Here is a 23,558-nt window from a genome sequence, read left to right on the forward strand (position 1 = left end):
TCCTCTGATAAATAAGTGTCGCTACATCTGATTTAAAGAAAATAAAACAAACCATTTAAGTTCATCATAAAAATAATTAAATATGACTTTAAATTAAATAAAATCAAATTTAATAAAAGCAAATCAATGAAAGTAAAATGAAAAAATAAAAATAGAATGAAATTGTAAAAAATAAAAATGAAAAAATGAAAATAAGATAAATTAAATAAAATGATACTTCATAAAATAAAATTTAAATGAAATGAGACAATATTGCAAAAAATGAAATTGGACAAAATGAAATAAAATAAGTTAAATTGAATAAAATTGAACTTAATAAAATAAAAATGAATTGAATTTAAATAAAATGAAATGAAATAAAATTGTGAAAAATGAAATTGTAAGAATTAAAAATAAAATGATGGAATGAGTTAAATCAAATAAAATTAAACTTCATAAAACAAAATTGAATTTAAATAAAATGAAATATAAAATAGTGAAAAAAAAAGAAAAATAAAGATAAAATATAATTGTAAAAAACGAAATAAAAAAAATAAATAAAATACACACATCAAATAACATTGAAATTAATAAAATAAAATGAAATTCAATTTAAATAAAATTGATAAAATAAATTGTAAAAATGAAATTGGAAAAAAGAAAAAAGAAATATAAGTGGAGAAAAGGAAATTGAAAAAAATAAAATAAACAAAAAATAAAAAGAAATGAAATAAAATAAAATAAAATGAAATGAACGAGGGTGTACCTGCGGGGTATAAGGTGGGCTGGGCTGGGAGGGGGGATGGTGGTAGGGCGAAGGTTTGTAGTGATGAAATACAGGCGGGTAGGGCAGGTGCATCGGGGGGTAGCCAGGCGGCTTGGCGTGGTTCTGAGGTAGCTTAAGAGGTCCTCGGGGGTAGGTGTCGCCGCTCGTGACCTGGGGGCTGCCATCCCGTGATGGACGCTCATAGTCAGCCGGCTGGAAGACAAGAGGGAAAAGAACGGTTGTAAGATAGCGCTACATCAACATGTGATTAAGTGGGTTTCTTTAAAAAAAAAAAAAAAAAAACGAGAAAAAAAAAAAACATTTACATGTTTTACCACACATTCTGTTCCTGCTTGTCACCTGCAATACGGCTGCTCTAATTCCAGGTATGTCTGCCGGTACATTAGCCCCCGACAGGTCTAATGGAGGACATTTAGTCCAAAGGACAGGAGCCATATTTTTTCATTACATCCTCACACTGCTCCTCAACCACTCCATTCATCAACAATATGCGCGAGGAGCCTCCAAATCTGGGACGCACCTCTTCCTTAAGATCGCACAAAATCTCCTTAAAAGGAGTAATGGTGCTGGCACACGTAGTAAGTAGGGTGTGTAGACACACACACACACACACACACACACAAAGCTTCAAGATGTATAAATACCTTGCTCCTATGACTCAGCTCTGACTCATAAAATGCCACCTGCGCACACACACACACACACACACTCACACACACGGACCTTGAGGAGCCTCAGAGCTTTAGAATCATCCACTGCATTGGATATATTCTCTCCTGACGTGATTTTCATTTTTCAGTTTCCCTTCATCGTATCATTTCAGTCGCTGGATCTGGATTTACGTTGGTATGCAAAGCAACAAAAGCTAATTCATTCAACAGGAAACGGGTGAAAATGCCTTGACGTTGATTCATAACTGACGTGAGCAGTAGCCTCTGGTCAGCATTAAAAATACATTATTTTCAGACGCCAGTTTTCCAGTTTTAATTGTATTAAAATACTTGTATGGAGATATTAAATGTGCAGAACAAATAAAGGTCATCCTGAGAAGGGTGAGCTGTAATTACCTTTAATTTGACATCAATGTTTGACAAGACCTCTGAATTTAGGTGAACACTCACTTAAAATCCTGTCATATTTTAAGTGAATACATTTCTGACACAGCAACATTTAGCTAAAAATTGATGCTACACACTATTGTTAATATTTAGGTAATCCTTGAATGACTCAATATAAAGTCTTGAATTTTATTTCATATAATCTAACTACACCAAGACATGCATTATTGCATTTTTTTTTTTCAAATTTGACAACTCTTTTTTTCTTTGCTTTTACATTTCAAAATGTTACTTTAGAAATTGCCTGTTAGTTTGAAATGAACTTAGCAATTACCAAAAAACTTGACCTAAAAACTAAGAAATTGTGTAAAAATGAACGCGGGCAAGAAAGTGTCACAAAATGAGGAAATAAACGAGTTAAAAATGTGCACGTACGTTCATGAAACACATAAAAAAATCCTAGATTACGTACCAAACGTGAGATTTATTGCCAGATATTTATCTTACTGTTGCAGCCCTATAGGACAATGTTGCTGGATGGACTGTGGTGTCAGTGGATCAAGCTGCTTCCGCTCTGCAGAAGCTGAATTAAATTGACTTTGCCACACGTCCTGACAATGCTCTTCCAACATAAATCCACCGTCTCTCTCTTTTTTTATTTGTTTCTTCGTTCCCCGACACACACACACACACACACATGCACACACACACTCCAGGCAGGAGGAACCCTGATGTTGGGATGGTGTATAATTATATGATGTGAACTCTTTTAATCAATCACTCTCCAGCAGGTAGGTGTGTGAGTGTGTGTGTGTGTGTGTGTACATGTGTGTGTGTTAACTGCTGCACGGGACAGCCCAGTCCTGCGCCCCCCTATCATTGGCCGGTGCCGTTGGCTGGCTGTCAGCCAAGGGTCTCCTGATCCATGTTGGTTAAACGCACATTAATCTGAGTTTGGCAGGGTAATCAACAACCTAACTCAACTGTGAAATTGAATTCCGCGGTGGAACATCGTTCGGCCAGTTTTATGCTAAGGCTGCAGAAAGGGAAAGTGCCGCAACATCAATTTGTCACCGAGAGCTGCGGTACTGAGCTCGCACAAAACAGAGGGAAGGGAAGAGACGGAGGGAGGGTTGGAGGGGGTTGTGTCGTGTCGATCCATGCATGTGTGTGTGTGTGTGTGTGTGGCCAAGTCTCCATACTGTCTACTATTCCCCCCAGCTTCCCAAAACAGCAAGGAAATCCAGAGATTTCAGTGGTGTGTGTGGGCTGAACGGAGGGAGGGTGAAGAAAAGGCAGAGAATGAGCGAGGAGAGGGGCGGGTGGCGTTTGTTACAAGGTCCATGAGCTGAGAAGAATAGTGATTCTTAAGCTGCCGGATGACTCCTTGTTCGTTTTTCTTTCCATCGCTGCAAATCAGAGAGAAAATTAGGTTGCGTTGACTCCCCCCCCGCCCCCCCCCCCGGCCTGCACTCCACTACGATCTATATTCATTTTAAAATCTGACTTCATAACAAAGAGGAGCGATCAAAGATTACTCTGACAAGTTATATTTTCGGAGGGGGGTGATGTACCTCATTAAGCACAACTACTAAGAGAGCGGGAATAATAAATATAAATAAGAAAACGACCTTCTCCCGCATCGCTTCCAATCCTGCCTCTCATGCGTTCTGTTTTTTTTTTTTTTTTTTTGTATAAGCAGCTATTTACCGAAGCATGCAGGTTAAATGGTTTTTCATCAAGGCACCCTGGGATCTACATCAGCAAACCGGCGTTTTTCTCTCGGCCGTGCGTGGAGGGTGGACGTGCACGGGGAGGGGGGGTCGTGATGGCGCCGCACAACGGACCCAATGAGCCGCGCGGAGCTTTGCGGAACGATGTAAAGAAACGAAGAAAGCCTTCCAGATGGACCGAGCGCTCTCTGCGAAACCCCCGTTCCTCCCGTGTCTTTTTTTAAATAAATGCAAAAGCTATTAATTTACAATATTTTATAAATGACTTTAAATGAAATAAAATCAAACTTAATAAAATAAAATCAGTGAAAATAAAATGAAATACAATAAAATTGAAAAAAAATAAAAATATAATGAAATTTTAAAAAATTAAATTGAAAAAATAAAAATGAAATGAGATAAATTAAATAAAATTAAATTTCAAACCCCCGTTCCTCCGGTGTCTCCCCGCTATTCCACGGCCAAATCCAATATGTTCTTTCGCAGGGAATGTTAATTTATTTGACCAAAAAATAACAGTGACGTGCAGGGAAAGAGGATGCGCAGAAAGCGAAGGAATCCCAGACTTTAGCATTCAGTGGTAATGATCCAAATACATCAAAAAAATGATCGTAACTTTTAAATGATCAATGTTCATTGGATGAATGAAGTATTCGCGCCATAGCAAATTTTTTTTTCAACTAAATGCAAAAGCTATTAATTTACAATATTTTATAAATGACTTTAAATGAAATCAAATCAAACTTAATAAAATCAAATCAGTGAAAATAAATTGAAATACAATAAAATTGAAAAAAAAAAAAAAAAATATTATGAAATTTTAAAAAATAAAAATGGAAAAATAAAAATAAAATGAGATAAATTAAATAAAATAAAATTTCAAACCCCCGTTCCTCCCGTGTCTCCCCGCTATTCCACGGCCAAATCCAATATGTTCTTTCGCAGGGAATGTTAATTTATTTGAGCAAAAAAATAACAGTGACGTGCAGGGAAAGAGGATGCGCAGAAAGTGAATGAGTCCCAGACTTTAGCGTTCAGTGGTAATGATCCAAATACATTGAAAAAATGATCATAACTTTTAAATGATCAACGTTTCATCGGATGAATTAAGTATTCGCGTCATTGCATATTTTTTCAAATAAATGCAAAAGCTATTAATTTACAGTATTTTATAAATGGCTAACCCGAGATCAAATTGTATTTCCCGTTACAGGCCCTCTCCTCACCCTCGCCCGCCGATTATTCGCTGATTTTCGCTCAACGTCTTCTTAACCCGGGTGTCATTTCTTATGTATTTCTGTTTTTTTTCGCCCCCTTTTTCTCTGCGTTTTGCACGACGGCCTCCGGTTCGATTGAGTTTTGGGACTTTCGTCTTCTACCCGTCTACCCGAGGCTGCCTCTCAGCTCTTTCTCTATTCCGAGCCTTCCTCTCGGTCTCTGCAGCTCTGTATTTCAGGACTGTCTGGCCGAATTAATTGATCCATGTGCCGGGGCTACCGAGGAGAGCTAATTCTGTATGTGCAGCACCTGCCTTCCTCGGAGAGTAGATTAATAGCTGACACTTCAATTTGGCAGGGAGACGAAACAAAACAAAAATACAAATTGAAAATGAAAGAGAACTTGAATTAAAAACGACGCAAGATATAAACATGAGAAAAAGCTCGCAGGTGGATGAGAGGCACGGCCGGAATAAAAATGGCGTGATTTTCTCTGGGATATTTCCACGGGATTGTCGATGGCGGATACGTTTCTCCACGGCAACACTGGAAATCTGACTGGTCAAAATAGACGATAAAAGATCGTATCTCTGTTTTTGACGTGTGAATGGTCGTATGTCTGGATGTGAATATAAAATGAATGAATGAGTGAATATTTAAAAAAAATTATATTTAAAAAATATTTAAAAAAAAGTAACTAATCAGGGTTTTTTCATATTCTTCTTCAGGTATTTAACATTTCTTATATGGTGAAATAAAAACACTGTGGTGCTACATGGCGTTTTATGCTAGTAATAATAGTCAATTTCAACACATCATTTTGTGTTGTTTGCAATCAACCGTTGGAAGAAAGCAATATTTTTTGTGGTGGTTTTTAAATGCTGACATTTTTATAATATATCTATTCTGTCACTTCCGATCACAGAAGCTCCATTGAAACTGGTTTCACCACCTCTTTACTGCTCAATGCTAGTCGTTATGAGGATTTAATCGTGTTTTTTCATGTTCTCCAAGCCAGTAAAAATTTAAAATATTTTCAAATTTCACAAAGACATGGAAAACTTCAGTCTTAAAACATTTAACATTTTTTCTTTTTCTTTTCTTTTACAAAAATACTTTTGTGCTATATAGCATTTATTGCTCTCTATAAGTGGGTCAATTTCTAAATCACTGTAAATTCCTGCATATAAGCCGCAACTTTTTTCAAACGCTTTGAGAACTGCGGCTTTTACAACGACGCGGCTAACTTACGGATTTTTATCCGTTAATAAGGCAGCTTCCTTCCGTCAACGCCGTCACAGTGGACAAATGAAACTTTCGGCAAACCCACTCGCATTCACGGTAATTCTTAAAGATCGGCCATTTTGTGCTTTTTGCACAAACACCATCATGGAAAAGACACACGGAATTACATTTAATGTGGCTTTTCAAGTCTAAAGCGATCAGTCTGGCTGTCGAAGACGGAAATAGAGCTGCCGCACATTGGTTTAGCATCTGTTCTGAAAGTCAGCATTTCTGTTATGTACCTGTAGTTGCAGATGTTAGCGCCATTTCTTCAATTAGAAGTTTTCCAAAAAATCTTTCCTGGAACATCTTGCTGCGTTAATATTTCATGTTTCAACTGGGACACCTGCGGCCTTTTAGACAAGGGTGGCTTATATATGTACATATATTTTCTTTTCAAAATTAGTAGGTGCGGCCTATATACTGGTGCGCTCTATAATCCGGAATTTGTATCGTTTGATGTTTTCTTTGCAATCAGCCATAGGAGGAAATCAATATTTATCCCGCTAGGTTTTAAATGCTAACATGTAAATAAAATACCCATTTTGTCACTTCCAAGCACAAGGGCTCTGTTGAAACTCTACCATCTCTTTACCGCTCAATGCTAATTTGTATAAGGATGCAACATTTTTATGTTTGCAAAGTGACTAATTGTGTTTTTTCATATTCTTCTTCAGCCCCAGTGTGTGCTCATTTAGCCGTGGGGTTCCGACATGCGCGGGATCATGTTTGAGCGAACTGCGATCGCTCATCGTTGTATCAAGGTGTGGAAAAATAAAAACATCTTTAAATGTCACGAGGACATGGAAATCTTCAGTCGTAAGGCATTTAACATATTTTCTCTTTCTTTTCTTTTGGCCAAAACACCTAAATGCCATACAGCATTTATTGCTCTCTATAAGTCAATTTCAATATATATCGTTTTTTATTGCTGTTAGCTATCTACCATTGGAGGAAAGCGATATTTATTCCGGTACGTTTAAAATGCTATCATGTCAATATAATACCGATTCTGTCACTTCCGAGCACAAGGGCTCCATTGAAACTAGTTTCACCTTCTCTTTACCGCTCAATGCTAATCCGTATAAGGATGCAACACTTGTATACTTTGTGATGCAGTTACCTTGCCTAGGGTCTGTGAGTTGGCGAGGCTCTCCGAGAGGCGAGGGTAGGTGTAGGAGCTGTACGGGTGGCCTTGCGTGGGATTCTTGAAGGCCCCGCTGGCAGCATAGGGGATATTCGGCTCTTGCAGCCCGGAGCCGGAGCGTGACCTCTGCCTTATGGCCGGCGTGGGGCTGGTCTGCGTCACGTACGAACTTTTGGGTCGCTTTTCGTAGTCGTCCCGCAGGCCGCCGTAGCTCCACTCGCTGTCCGGGTAGGTGATCTGCTCGCTGTGCAACGAGGCGCGAGACGGCGTGCCCACCGAAGTGTCCCGGTAGTCCTGGCTCGATGAGCCGCCCACAGACGCCCGGTAGTAGCCGCTGGAGCCGACCCCGCTGCCCACCGTGGAGGCCACCTCGTCGGCCGAACGCCCCTTGCTCTCCAGGAAGGTGTGGTAGTCGGGGGGAAGCTTGCCGTAGTCTGATTTCTGAGGCATGGCGTCGGGGTAGAAGTGGCTGCGTATGGGGTGCGAGTGGCCGTTCTGCTTGGTGAATCGATAGTGCCTCCCGACGGCCCAGTCCCCGTCGATGGAGAAGCTGGGCTTGCCAGGCTCCAGAGAGAAGTCCCTGCCGGAGGTGTCTAGGTCACAGGAGTAGCGGGAGTAGTAGTGGCTGAATCCGTTCTCCTCGGGGGCGTTGGGGTGACCGCCGCCCAGAGGTTTGGAGCCGCTTCCGGCCTGGTGGGGTCCCGGCGGACTCTCTTTACGCAGGGAATTAGAGCGAGTCACCGAGATGTTGTCGAACTCCTCCAGCAAGCCGTTGATGGATGCATCTTTGGGCGGCCGGTTCCCTCGAACGATGGTCTACAAGAGGAACGAAGCACATTTACTCTCATCACATTGCAAAATTAATCGGACCAAAAAAAAAAAAAAAAAACAGGAAGGAAAATTCATTTTCAGATCCACCATTCTGATTGAAAATGAATGACCGGATCGAGGAAGAAGTATGCATCGGGGGGAAACTTTAATTCATGAGTACCAGAGCCACGTAGCGAGTATGCAATCAATCATCACTTGCAACCACTGAATACAGGAAGTTGTCACTCGGGAGGGACGGCAAGCATGAGTCCTCACAACCGTTACTTGTTGTGAGTCGGGATGCAGGGACTAATTGCTCGGGGATAAATGAAGGGATAGCTCGGATGCTAAAAGGAAACCAGTGGTGGATTGAAGAAGCTAATTTCTGCCCCATTTCCCTCGCAAAGGATTAGCTTCATTTTCAGTGGGCTGATCAGGATACATTAATAGTCATGACGTTCGCTTTTTTTTTTTTTTTTAAAACACACGAGTTGCAACCGCTTGCACACACAAACGTGGAAAGAAGGGGGGGGGGGGGGTTGCAAACACACATGCTCACATCTGCTTCAAAGGAAGGGAAGCTTAAACATCAGGGGTGCTGCTTATCCCCTCCTACCTCGTGTTAAGCCCTTTACACGCCTGTGTCGTGAGTCACAGGGAATTGGTGCTACAGCTGTACTCATTGAACTACACTTGCATTTGAACGGATGAACGTCCACATTTTTTTTTTTTTTTGCCCTTGTTGCTTCCGTACAGTTAAAATCACGAGGTAAACAGTTCTTATCTACCTGTGTCGCCACAGACTGGACGTTACGTGGGAAACGGCTTTGGAGCGCAGAGAATCTGCTGCATGATTGCAGAGCGCTGAGAGGAGGGTGAACATTTGAATTTCAAACTCTTGCATAATCTATCCACGAGTGTTTTGCGATTATCCAACAAAACCGCTGAAATGTGCACTGGGGTCCCGCTGTCTTGCAATAAGCATCTTATTCAAGACCATTTGAACGTTTATAGGGAATATATTGTCATTCGCGGTTTCGTCCAGTTCCGACAATAAAACCCTGTGTTTCATTCCATGTCCCCTTCCTTCACCATCCTAGGTTCAAATCATGATATTATATACCTAATGATCTTGTGTATTTTCCTCTGGCTGCGCTCTTAAGAGTTACAAAAAATAACCACCGACCGCGTCGGTAATCACCCTAGTAGGTTTTACAAGCCTAAGGCACCCCATTCTCTAGACATATTAAAAATCGTATCCCAAAGAATATCACCACACGAAGGATTTACTAACGAAAGTGCCGTCGTAGAGCAGATACACGCTGCCCTGAATAAAACTAGCTAAATTAGCCGTCGCTGTGCGTGCCTGTTCTGCAGCGGGGGGGATTTTGATTCCCACTGGGGAAGCCATTTCTAGAAAAGTGCTGCGTGCACGCATTGTGGTGTGAGAACATGTGGGGCTCACTTTCTATGGGGCAATTTACAGTGAAAACACTTGACACAACACTTAGCATGCTTTACCTTCAATGTGTGTGTGTGTGTGTGTGTGTGTGTGTGTGTGCGCACTGCAGTGTTGTAAATTCCAAAAAATGTGCATTGCCAAGCTTAAATATGGATTACCATACATCCTAAGTCGATTGAGTTATGACCGCCAGAATCCTCTAGTTGACCCAAAAAAGATTTATTGAGTTTTTGTCTGACAACTGGCACAAAATCTAAATAATAAAATTCATCTTGAGAAAAAAAAAAAGAAAAAAGACCTGTTTTTGATTACATTGGTTGATTTAATAATGAAAATTTCTTTGTAGTCATCAGAAAAAAAAAGAAGTTAAAATTTAGAATTTTGCTTTGCGACTTATTTTAATAGGATAAATGAAAAATAAAGGAAATTCCTGCCATCTCTCTGTGACTACATCTAATGAATGAACAGGTGAACTAGCAGAGGGTTAAATAACAAAATTCCCGTCGTGAAAATGAGCAAGACTCGACTTAAAGCTTGCTTTTTCCTCCCTCGGGCTTCTGATTTAATGTTCCCACTCAATTGTCTTCTCGCTTGTGAAGGTGTGTGCCGAACCTTAGCCGGGGTTGACAGCGCCGCATCAGCCGGTCGCCAGACGCGCTTTGACAGGCTGTCACGAAACTGTCATTCTTGTCTCCGATGTCGTTTTGCTCGTGTCACATGTGCTGAAGCCCACTGAGAAAAGCCGCGATGTGCTGACATGGAGCTACATCTATATTTATTTACTTTTCTACCTGCTACGCTGTCGCAGCACCCTCCCCCACCCGCTCATCTCAAGTCATCCGATAGGGCGATGCAGAAGAGCTGCATTTAAATCCCACTTTTGATGCTCATCCCGGTTTTGATGGCAAGCATTTGGGTAAGCGCTCTGTCACGACCACGCCAGAGGCTCGATTGTTCGCCGAAAACACGTGTTTCTGGAAAGAGTCCAGCTTTGTGATCTGTCTTGTGGATTTTTGAAACCGGCATTTGTCTGCCCCTCCTGTCACCAGCGACAGGGCAGAGCAAATATATATATACACACATATATATATATATATATGTGTGTATGATAATAGTTCAGGCTGGAAGTGCAAAGCAAAAAAAAAAAATCAAAAATTATTAGAAAATACTTTTAAATGTATTTAGTAAAATGAATCAAGAAGTAAAGATGAGTATATATTTAAATTTTGTTTTTAATTAAATTATATATTATATTTATATAAATTATATATATATATATTTTTTTTTTTTTAATTATTAAATAGATATATTAATTACAAAAGGTCAAAAAGATAGCGTAGTAGCCCAGAAGACCCTTATGAGAGGACCATTTCTTGTTGGTCTCTTTAGGGAATAAAACACATTTTCATCTATCTATGTCTCAGGCCAAAATACTTTTTAATGCCGGATTTATGAGTCAGCGTTAATACTCCGACTGGATTTGAAAGTGTCGTAAATGTAAACAAGTGTAATATTTTCAATAGCTAGCTGCATAGCATCATATAAGCCAAGACCATTTACATTTGATACTTTCTTTTGTTAATCATGGCTATTATATATGTATACAAATACATAGTGTTGAAAGTTAGTGATTAAAAAGCATGTTGTGTTTTGGACTTTCCATGACGACCTGGAAGCGTGACTATAATTCTTATTTTCCGCTCGCATATAATCATTTGTGATTGCACTCTACAGCTGAAGAAAACAAAAAAAAAAGAAATCACTTTGCACGAGCGTCCGCTCTTTGGACGCCGTGTCTTTCTTCTAGTTTGTGATTTTCGTGTGCCTGCCCTCTCCTTCTTTAGATCCCAGCCGCTCCCCGCAGTTTGGAGCGCTATAGACTGTGCGGTGCCGTGAACTGGAACCCAAGGTGAAATGGCCTATAAAAGCAGTGAGTTAAGTCTCGCCGAGCGGCTGCGGCTGCACGACGGATGGCCTTTCAAACGGGGCGGCGAGTGGAAATCTATCACGCCTTGGACAGATGTTGTAGTACGTACACCAGGCGTGGCCTGACAAAAAGAAATTCACAGCTCACGCGGCCGAGTCTTAAGGATGAAGCCGTATTTCCACGCGTTCGACGCAAACGCCCCGACTCTCGTTGCCGAGTCGGATGGCGTCGGGTGCTAATTCGATTGCGGCGCGGAGAGTCGCAAATCTATTACAGCATCGTCATCTCCGGCTGTTTCGTAATCGGCGCGACCGCGTTGAGGAGCGTGACAGGTATCGGAGGCGAGGTGGTGGTGGTGGTGGTGGTGGTGGGGGGAGTCCGAGAAAACGACAAGGTTAATCGCGTGCCGAATCGCTGTCAAAAGGCATCACGCTTGAAAATCTTTCCATTAATTTGAATAATGGGGCTAATGCCGCGGGGGGTCCGTAGCCCGCTCCTCCCTCCGTCCTTTACAGCGCCGCGAGCCGATGCACGGGTCGTGTTTGGCGGCGGCCCTGACAGCGGCCATATTTCATTGGCGTGCAGCACTGGCCTGTCCTTAAGTGATAAGCTGTAATAGATCTACTGTCTCTACTCGCTACGGCCTGTTCAAGGTAAGTGCGGGAGGGGAGAGGGAAAGAAAAGTTGGGAAGAGAGAAAAAGAAATGTGTGGAGGAAAACTAGCTACTGGAAAAAAAAAAAAAAAAAGGGAAATTTAACTGCAGCTGTGAAGGAAGAGGGGAAAGAAGGATTGACAAGGGGTAAGAAGGGGGGGAGGCGGCGCTGTAGAAAGGGAGCCATGAAAAATGAGGCTCATTGAGAGATAAGGGGGGATTAACCTTGCTGGTAATGAAGGAAAGGAAGGATGGAGGGAGAAGGAGAGGGAAGTATAATTAATGAGCTTGCCCTTCCCGTGACTCCTCGCTAGAACCCCGGTTTGGAGGCTGCGCTTCGCCGGTTGGAAGCGTCCCGGGACACGGAGAGGGAGGCGCTGCTCGCCGGCCGCCTTCCGTGTCGCATTTGAAAAACGGCGTTTCCGACGAGCGGTTCTCCGGAAGACGCGACGGCGAGCGTTCGGTATTGACCCGATGAAAGCTTAATGGCGGCCTACACTTGTAAAAGACTTACAGGACGGCGGCGTATCAGTCGAGGGCCGGCTCTCGTATCATCGCCGCAGGTTCCGCGACCGTCTCACATTATGTTTATAGCCCGGTGATTAATTCCCTAGTAATGCCCTCGTGACTCTGAGAGGACCCGGACAGCGCCGAGCGGAAAGTGCTGCTACGTGCTCGCAGAACCTCGACATAAAAACACAAGGGTGCAGATTATGCGCTCCTCTTCCAGGCGGCGAAGCGTTGCCTAAGAGAGTCTTGCTCCGACAGCATGTAATCAATATTAATACGTCGATAGCCGCTCGCGTCTTTGTCTCCCGGCCGGGTTTGACGGTCCGACGTTTTTGTTTCGTCTCATCTTTCAAAACGCACGTTCCAATGTAGGGTTCGTCCGCCATTTCTGAATTTCACGCAGGTACCGAGCTGAGCTTCCCGGTCGTTCTGGATCCCGCCTCAATTCTGGGAAACCTCGTGCATGGATTGAAGACGCCAAAATGTCCGTGGGTGCAAAAAATGTTAACAGCCTTCAGCAACCCTACGAGAAGTGCACAATAATACCTATAAATTCATATAAAAGCATTTACGTAAACATACGGTGCCTATAGAAATTGGTTACATAAGTTCTATAAGATGGAAATTTTGATTTTACTTTGAAGAAAATTTTCATTTTGACCATTTGTGGCTAATGGGGAAAAGTGTTGCCAGTTTATTATATTTTTCACCGCCATAATGATGGGGCGTTGCAGCAGGGACCCCCAGATATATATTTATAGAGATATTAATATACAGGACCGTCTCTGAAAATTAGAATATTGTGATCAAGTTCTTTATCTTCTGTAATGCAATTACAAAAACAAAAAATGTCAAACATTCTGGATTCATTACAAATCAACTGAAATATTGCAAACCTTTTCTTATTTTAATATTGCTGATTATTGCTTACATCTTAAGAAAACTCAAAAATCCTATTTCAAAATATTAGAATATCATGAAAAAGTAATTTTTGTTTTTTCAATGGCATTAGAGAAGATGAAGATAAAGAACTTTATCACAATATTCTTATTTCCTGAGGTTAAAAAAAAAAAAAAAATATATATATAGATGTATGAATTTGTATTTCATAATCTGGGTGCTAAGTAGAGATTTACCTTTTTATTTTGTGTTCAGTACTGAGCTACTCAAATAATACGCAGGTTATTTCAGGCACAGTGACTCTGGCGGCCGTGAAACTGGCGTTTATAAAAATACCTTGCCGACTGAGACCAACGGCAATATCGACACCGTCTGTCAACTGCTTGGTAGCAGAATTTGTCCGTTTATCCATTTGAGACAACGTGTTGGGATTCATATGAATGATGATTTAAAGACATTTGAATTTAGGGAGAGGTCTGAATATAAACTGTATGAAAAATACAAGTATGAAAAAATGTAAAATCAACCAAAAATTGCGCAACACCCTGCAGGAGTGTAAAACTCATTTTCAACGAGAGCCGCATCATCATAAAGGTTGATGTCATGTAACGGTAACAGTAGAAATGAAACCAAATGTAATGTCAAATAAATCTAACTACTCCTAAATGTTAAATAACTGGATGTCTTACTTGTTCGTTCGGCTTTTGTCAACAGATTCTGCTGCCAATGTGTTGTTTTTCTGTAAGGCTAACATTAGCATACTTAGCTCGTCTACTCTATAACACATACCGCCTTTTCTCCTTGAAGCACAAACATGTATCTGCCTTCCCACCTTTCATGAAACAGCCTTCCATCTGCGTCAACTTTTTTCTCCTTGGACATTTCGGGATCATTTATATTTCTCGATTCCACTTGTTGAAAATGGCATTGATACGGATACACTGCAAGCTAACGGCGGGATGCCATCACTTGGGTAACATGATCGGAAATGTGGTTTAAGGCCAACGCACGTGTTTGACTTCTTTATTTTAAGACAATCAGACCTTTTAAGATGTTATCGCGGGCCACAGAAAATGATGTGGCGGGCCACATTTGGCCCGCGGGCCTTGCGTTTCACACGTGATCACCGGGTTGCGAACATCTTAAAGAGCATATCCACTCATCTGCAAAATCTTAAATCTAAAATTTACACTTCCCTGAATATAAAGAAAGAAAATAATAAGACATTAAAAAAAAAAATTAAAAAAAAAAGAAAAAATGTCTAAAATCATCTGGAAAAAAGATGACCCAAAGAAAGCCAGAAATGTTTCCAACAATTAATTACTTACAGAGAAATAAATTCCCTATTAATGACCCTGAAATTAATAATTGATGTAGTACCACTGAGTCACTGCACTGATGGTGACATGAATCCAAACCAGTTTCAGTTTTTTTCGGGTCATTTACCGTGATGCTGTAACGACGCATGCTTTTTGATTTAACCGACAAAGTTCAAGTGCCTGTTTCGTACAGAGGAGTGCGCGCACGACAATTGTGCACAACATGCACTGCAACAGAAGCAGATGTGGAACTCCCCCCCTCCGTGGGTCATTAGTCACACATGGGAACTAATCACCTACTGAAACCCCACTCTCCGCACTTCTCTCCGTAGCCCGCACACACACACACACACACACACACACACACATACACACACACACACACACACACACACACACAGAGCAGAGAACATCGCCTACTCAACACACCCACTCCGAACTCTCAGTCCTGCCAGTACAAAACCCGCACAAATGGGATTTTTGACAGGGGAATGCGAGCGTGCTGTGCTTGTTCTCCCGAAGTACACAAAGAGACGGCGTGTCTAATTACGACAACAATATTTATCATCTCTCATCCGCAACCCCATCCCCCCCCACCCCTGTTTTCTCTCTTCTTATTTTTCCATATTGTTTTCCCCGCGCACCATCTCCGCCCCGACTAGCTATCACGACTCGTGCTGCAGAAAACACGCCGGACGGCGCACACTTGTGGTACCGCTGCTCCTGGAGCGCCGTATCCTCCCGCACCAGTCAACCATTTCTGAACAGGAGCTTATTTGAGATAATATCGGTGCTCTTGCATCAACAGATAAAGCCCAAACCTGAGCCGCAGCGCTGATTAATGAATAATTAAATAGAGCAACCACTCCAGATGCTACGCGAACAAACAGTCGGGATTATTGATCGCTGGCAAGATTAATAAAGGCAATCGTATCATTACTGATCGGTACTGATGCGATGCTGTACGACAAGAAGTCGGGGGGGAAAAAAACATCGTGCATCACCGGTAACAGCGAGGATTTGCAGAGATAATCCCGGCGGAGTCGGGTAAATGCGGAGATGCGAGTGCTTATCGTCTGGCTCTCTCTGCTGGAGGATGGGGTGCCAGCGACGAAACCAAGAGGAGCTCTAGAGTAAAAAGGTGCACGGCTAATTCATTTACAAAAGGACTATGACCAACATAATATAGCTGTAATTATTATGAAATAGAGAAAAAGTTCAACAAAACAGCAAGAAAAAAAAAAAAAATCAACAAGCAAAGTAATTACAATTAAAAAAAAAAAAAAAAAGAAATTTGCTAAAAATGAACTGCAAATTGCTTAAAATGGGCAGCAGACTGAAAATGAAGTCGGAGAGCTTTATGAAAATGTGATTTACGATTAAAAGGTGGTGAAGCACATTAAATGTTGATAAAGTTTCCCCTCTGACTGCTGTATGTTGCTCGGAGTCGGGGTTTCAGCAAGATGTTGCCATTTTCCCCGTCAATATCCTTTTTTTTACAAATGTTTGTTGAGCGTCGCTGTTGGCTGAGACTCATCCCTCAGCGCCCCTTCCACCACTCCGTGTTACACCGATCGTGTTTGAACGCCTTTATGATTTGTTGACTTGTTTACCTCGGCTTCTTGTCAGCGTCACGAAGAGCGCGGTGGCAGCGCCCTCTACAGGACGGACACGCAACACAGAAATGACTGAAAATGCCGATAATATTACAATGCTGGAGCATCTGGGGGGAATCATCAAAAGAATAATATAATCAATAAATCATAAACAATCAAAAATAATATTTAGATCAGCTTGGTAACTTAGTCTAAATTTATATCATATAGTTTAATGTTTACTGTTCAGAAATTGTCAATAAAGCTGACAGACTTTGGCTTTGACTCATTTCAAGTGAATGGCCTATTATATAATTCACTACCAGCCGCTTTAAAAAAAAAAAAAAAAAAAGCTCCAGTCTGATTTGATATTTTTTCGTGTCTATTCGAGTCACAGATGTCAAACCAGGTTTTTTTTTCTTTACGTGGAATTTAGTGACTCGAGCAGAGCGCGGGCGTTTTCAGCGGATTTACGAACAGACATGAAGATGAGCGTTACCCATCACTGCCCTCACATGAAAACAAAAAAAAATATTAAAATAAGGACATAATCGATTGTTTTTATGCTGTTGTTGACTGAAGACAAGCTGATTACCGATTCAACTGTGTTTTTTTTTGTACAATCAACCATGTTGAGTAACAAGAAGCCAGTAACTCTGTTAGATAATCCCTAATCATTTGAGTGAACGTCAACATGAGAAGACATGAAACTTAATGGAACAGGTAGATGAATGAAACTTTGATTATGTGACAAAAAACTAAACATTTTTATAAATATTAAATATCAATTTTAAATATTAATACTGTTCTCCTTTTTAGTGATTATGGCATTACAAATCTCACAACTTCAGAATTTGCTCCAGTGTTAAATATGACATAAAAAGTGTACTTCTCTGTTTAGTTTTAGACTTATTTCTGGTTACGGTTGTAACAAGGCATAAATGTGATTTATTACTCTTGTTACAATCGGGACACTTATCTATGTTGCCCTGTCTTCACTATATTCTGTTCTGTCAGGGATCTAAATGAGAAATAGTGAGCAATATAATTCCAACTCCTTTGTTTGTCCAATGCATGTGAAAGGAATTGACAATAAAAGCCGCTTTGACTCGAAATAGGGTTCAAATGGTAAAATTGGCATATTTTTAGTGTATAACTTCCTAACAGTTTTGAATACTTCCAAACATAAACTCTAAACATCACGATGTCAGTAATTTTACTCATAAAACAATAGTATGTATCAGAGTTTTTATGCGTATAAAAAGTTCATCGTTTCTTTTCTTACGCTCTGCTGGCCTCTGCTGGACAAACTCGGAATTTCACTTCTAAACCAGCACATTTCCAAATGATGCAAATGTTCATTTGACAGAGGGGACAAACTACAGTCAGGCCTCCGATAATGAGCCTCGCCGAGACTCATCCGAGATTCCTGCGAATAATTAGAGTGACTAATCCACGACCTCCCGTCGCCGTCCGCCGTGACCCGGGATCTGAGCGGGCTGACGGGTTGACCCACCTGTGTTACTTAGATGAGGATTTCACACAACGGTCTCGCCGCGTTCTTGACACATTATTAGCAGAACCGTAGTTGAGGTCTTATCAAACACGACCAGGATTAGCGAAGGAGTTTTTTTTTTTTTTTTTTAATATATCCATGATTAATAGGCTGTGAGCTGACCCGTTTCCTTGGGCCATCCAGAAGCCTGTTAGTTGCGCTGGCTATTACTCCGGGTTTAATAGAATAGGTGGATAATTATAATAATATACTGACTGGAAATCATTCTGATAAAGCTGGACAACTCTCCTCCGGGGCAGCCGACAAATATTCAAAATTAAAAGCAATTTTAAAAAATGACGCATGCAGATATTGCAACTTGTGGGTAAACTTTTGGTTTCATGAGTAAGATCAACTATTTAATAAAAACTGTTTCCAAAAATATCCCGAAAGCACAAACAATAAACCAGCCAGAATATTTCAGCTCTTTCACTTCACCTGTTCTTTCAAAAAGTTTCTATGTACATCAGTTACCGTTCAGGAAAAACAAAAAATAGTAATAACGAGTGTCGAACTGAGCTGAATGCACTGCATGACCGACGAAATGAAATGTAGGTCAAACAGAACCAGCAAAAATCACATGTGCAATCACGTTTATCCACTTCCTCCACAATGACAACGTCTGACCAAGACAACAACGGCAGAGACGCGTCTTGGCAAAGGATATTTTTCACAATTAATTTGGACGTTATGGTTGAAAGACCATTTGTCCCGCTTTGCAGTCATTAATTTAAATTAAAATACAATGACAACGTCTCTGGATTATGAGCCCATCACGGCTTGGCGGCGCGACTCAAGGACGGTATATTTCGGAAAGCGCGTTTCAGGGATCAGAATAAGTACATTTTAGCTTGAAAGATGTCTTTCGAAGAAAACTGGTCATGACTGACGAGGACGGCTTTGTGTTTTGCAGAAGACAAACATCTGTCCGTCCACCAGTCGGTCGACCTCGCACTTCTGCTGCAGATGCAGTTGGATTCCGTTTTTGGCCGAATGTGAAAAGTACAATCAAGTTCATTTCTGTTTATAAAATACTGTTTTTTTTAAGAGTTTTAAATGTTGCGTAGGCAGAGCAAGAAGATGATTTTCAGGGCACCGACTCCTCGATGCCTCGCAATCCTGCAAATCACCGAGCCAGCCGCACCCCCCTCCACACACACCTTACTGAGTGTAATTAATATTTATTATATAAATTCAGAGCGATTTGGTAATAGCAATCTGCACAAGTTTGTGAAGCAATTTATTTTTATTTATATATATATGATTCTCTTTTTTTCCTCATCTTTTTTTTTTTTAATTTTCATTTATTCCATTTATTCAATTTTTTTTTAAATTTACTCTTAATGTTCATTGCCCCTCAGGGACAAATAAATCAGCGGTGCGGCCTCAGACCCAAACACCTCAACGTGCTCTTTTGCCTCAGTTGGGAAGGGAGTCTGAGCTCCGAGCTCTAGGATACACGAGTCACACAGGACGGATCCAGATTAGTGGTGAAATACAGATACACAACTGGATCAAATCCGCTATGGATGCCCGAAGCCTGGACAACCTGTATCGGGAAAGAGCATCGAAAAACAACCCTCATCTTCTAAAACACGGGTCTCAGAATCGCGGCCCGAGGGCCATTTGCGGCCCTCAGAGCAATATTTTGTGGCCCCCTGCATGAAATCAAATCTTTTCTCACATGCATCTGGGGGTTTTATACGGTGGACTTAAAAAATTAAAAAATAGGCAAGGAAAAAATGGAAAAAGTAACCTTGCAATGTATTTTTTGCTTCAAAATTTGAAAACAAAATTATTTTTTGATGAAAAAAACATCTAGTGACATTATTTAAACGATCTTTTCTTATTTCTATAAAAAAAAACACAAAAATGAAACCAAAAAAAAAAAAAACGAAAAAAAAACGGGCGTCATTAAAAAGATTGATTTAAGAATATTTTCTCTTTTATTCAACAATATTTTTAGGGTGTAATTTCATCCATTCTTTTTTTAATATTAATTTGTCATGTTTTTGTTTTAGAGGAACAGTTCAGCACATATAAAGATTTTTTTAATTTACCTGTTTACCCCCTTTACACTGAAACAAAGGAAAAATTTGGACTTCGAGTTACTTCTAGGTAATGATTTTACTGGTCCGACCCCCGTGATATCAAATTAGGCCGTATGTGGTCCCCGGACCAAAATGAGTTTGACCCCCCTGTTCTAAACAGATCTCAAGAAACATTTGCACGCCTGCTCCACGCAACCGGCGCCTCCTCTTTCCAGTAAACTGAGCGAGCGGCCGCCGTCTCAGAAACTTTCAGCTCCCAGGGCGGAGAGGAGCGAGACGGGGGGGTCAATTGGACGTCCCTCAATTGCATTCATGTCCGCTCTGAGACGGACAAACAGGCAGCTGCCAGCTCCAGATAAACGGCACGGCGGCGCTCATTAATCTCAGCCTCATCGGCCGGTTATAGATCCTCCAACAAACTGCTGGCCCAGATCCTCATTCAACCATCACACTTTGCTCTTTTTCCCACTCATTAGACCTTCTCCCTCTGCTGTTCCTCCCCTAATTATCATTCATCACAACTTGGTTTTATCCCCGGGCGTGTCTCACACACACACACACACATACGCGCATGAACATGATGCTATGATGCTGTATCTCACAAGGTCACATCAAAAAGTACACAGCAGGGGTTAAATGTGAACAGTAGGCGGGTGATGGGGAGGGAACACGGGCGAACACACAATTGTTGTTGGAATTGATTAACAGTGGATAAAGATTCTGCCGAAAATGTTTTGCTTTTTATTGATTAAAACCAGATTTGCTTTGTGCGATTTTAGCGGGCGAACGATCTGTCGATCGGGGTCCGAACTGCACGAAGCACAAATAAAAATAAAATGGCTGATGGAGGTATGGTTGCCATGGCCACTGCATGGGTTTGATGTGAAACCGAAGCGGGGCTGAAGGGAAAATCAGACACGTGAGGCATTTTAGTCACGAAGCCGCAAAAGCCTTTTCTCTCACTTTGAATGCAGCTCCCTTCGCAGATGACAGAGTAAGACGTGAGCGCACAAGTAAACACAACTCGCAGCTGAACTCGTGACAAAAATGCGCTCGTGCTGTTTTATACTGCCTTTGTACGATATGTAAATGAAATGATCATGTTATTATTATTATTATGGTTCTGTGCTGCCGCCACAGAGGATGCAGGAGATGGATGGAGGTGGACGAGGGGAGTTGTAGTTTCCTCTCTGACCACATGAGGACTCTGCAGGTCCGGGCATCAAACACGACCACTCCAGAATTAAAATTAAAAAAGCGCAAATCAAACTGAAGACTTTTTGTCTTTTTGTTTTTTCTTTAGGGGCGGCTCGCTAAAAGTGACATTAACAAAACGGCAAAAAGAGACTTGCTCGTACTCGCCGGGCAAGACGCGAAGAATTAATGTGTTCAAGACGATTAGGATTTTGGAGTCACCCTGCAGTTTCTCATCAAGAAACTGGAAGCCCCGTCCAATCCTTTTAAAAATCTGCACTTTTCTTTAAAGCACTAGACATCTCCACCAACAACTTCCCCGCAGCAGCCGTCTCCCTATTTAAAATTCATAGCATAAATGTCCTTCCAACAAAAATCCCACACTCAAGACACTGAAGGATGTTTGTTAGCCAGGACGTTCTGAGCTGCCCTGGCAGCGTGGCGTGTGTGTTGCTGAAAGCCAAAATCCCCCCCCAAACCCACCCGCTGACTGACTGCAGCTCCGAAGCCTCAGCGAGAGGTGATTTGCGGAATGTGACTGTGAATGGCAGCAATGAGAGAAGACAAAGTGAGGAAGCAGGGGAGGAGGAGGAGGAAGGAATGAGAGAGGTCTAAATCAATGCCATCCACTTCAGCTCTGTGCCAGGAAAGACAGATGCTCTCTCTATCTGTGTGTGTGTGTGTGTGTGTGTGTGTGTGTGTGTGTGTGTGTGTGTGTGTGTGTGTGTGTGTGAGGGGCATGCATGGTCATGTAAGCCCATGCCTGCATGCACGCACATCAATCAAGTTGTTTTCTTTCAAATCTATTTCCGCTTTGACCAATTCTGCATCGATGAAAGATAGAAACGTCTTTTTGCGGCCGTTTCTGCTCGAAATCTTAAGCCGAAGCGAACCGAGGGGTGAAGTCAAACTTGTCGGGCGGATCCGTTTTTGAAGACGATTCTGTTCTCCGTTGAGTCTCGAGGGTCGTGTTACAGTTTTCCAAAATGAAAGACGGGTAGGAGCATCTCCGTGCATCGATCGCATCGCGCGAACGATGATGAATCAAAACAGAGATCTCCCTTACAGCTGCCTGTAGGGGTTTGTTTTGTCCGCACAAAGAACACGGTCAACTGGAGACAATGTCGGAGGTATTTAGCGTCCAACACCTTGAAGACAGCTGTTGGGAAAAATCCAGACCGGCTCCGGCGGAGTTCAACGGGTTCGACCAAACATGGGCGATGTTCGGTCGACGCTTCCCGAGATTAGCCGTGAAACGTCGCATCGGCGCTCGGGAAACACGCGGGTTTCCATTTCTGAATGACCGGGTGACCCCGTTTCATCCGAAAAACTATCCCCCTTAACTCCGTCTCCATATGTTACATGCGGCGCGGCAACCAAAATAACCGCCACGCAGCTTTTACGAGCGCCGACCTGCTCTCGCTCGGGAAACATGAGAGAACAACCTTGGCTCTGCACGGCTATAATTAATGGAATGTCAGAGCCCAATCCTAGAAATGCAATAAAAATAGAAACGTGCTTTAAACATAGCCCAATGCGTGACCCTCCGAACACCTGGCGAGCAGAGAGACGCCGGATAAACGCTACCTCAGAACCACCTGCAACGGTTGAAGCGTAGCGCGTGTGCGTTCGTGCTGGCAGAGAGAAGCGACAAATGTTGCACGGACAAATCTGCAAAGCCAGCATACCAGCATGCAGCCCTGGCGCACCCAAACAAAAAAAAAAAAAAAAAAGCCCACCTGAAAGTGTTTAGGACTCGTCTGCGCCCGGGGTTTGAGCGCCTCCTGCTCGGTCCTCAGCATCCGCCTCCCGAGCTCCCTAGGCCCTTCGCTAGCGCAGCTCTCGGGGTCGGTCCGGACCCCTGTCGCGCTTTGACCCCCGGCCATCGGTCCGCCCCGCCTGCATCCGGGCCGAACCGACGATCGGGTTTCCTCCCTCGTCACCTTCCGGAGCGCCGCGTGACACTTTTCAGTAACGCCGAACCGGCCGACGCTCCTCCGGAGCCGTTATTGTTGCCCTTACAGGAAGTGCAATCTCCTCGGCTTCACTGGATCCGACGCGCGACACAAACAAACCTAATGCGAGTGTACAGGTTTTACGAGGAGCAGAACACTTACAAACGGTCGAACCAGAAAAAGAATTCTTTCAACTGATAAGTCATTTCAACCGAGCTAAGGGCAGATTATTTATTGTCGATTTTTAGCGGCGCATTTCAGTGGCAATTAATAGATGCTCATTTAAAGGGTATTCAAGGGATTTGTACTTTTTTTTTTTTTTTTTTTTCCTTCGCTGGAGTTCACAAACATTCTCACAGATGTTTTCCGCAGTGTTTTCTGCAGGGGTTAGCACGTCTGCCTCATAACAATGAGGGTTCCCT

The 23,558-nt window shown here is 42.1% G+C and overlaps 1 protein-coding gene across 4 annotated transcripts in view; it reads right to left on the reverse strand.

Moving 5' to 3' along the window:
- Positions 1 to 23,558, reverse strand: part of pak5 (p21 protein (Cdc42/Rac)-activated kinase 5) — an 85,419-nt gene that overhangs the window by 13,845 nt on the left and 48,016 nt on the right. For all 4 annotated transcript variants that reach the window (XM_086166997.1, XM_086166998.1, XM_086166995.1 and 1 more), the window contains 2 exons: positions 7,182 to 8,021; positions 746 to 958 (listed from right to left, as the gene is read on the reverse strand). In XM_086166997.1, coding sequence (XP_086023123.1) covers positions 746 to 958; positions 7,182 to 8,021 — 1,053 coding nt within the window. The remainder of the gene's footprint in view (positions 1 to 745; positions 959 to 7,181; positions 8,022 to 23,558) is intronic.

Source organism: Fistularia commersonii, chromosome 20 (assembly GCF_037954325.1).
Source record: "Fistularia commersonii isolate RoL2024-O1a breed Wild chromosome 20, RoL_Fcom_v1.0, whole genome shotgun sequence".
In the NCBI taxonomy this organism is placed as follows: Eukaryota; Metazoa; Chordata; class Actinopteri; order Syngnathiformes; family Fistulariidae; genus Fistularia; species Fistularia commersonii.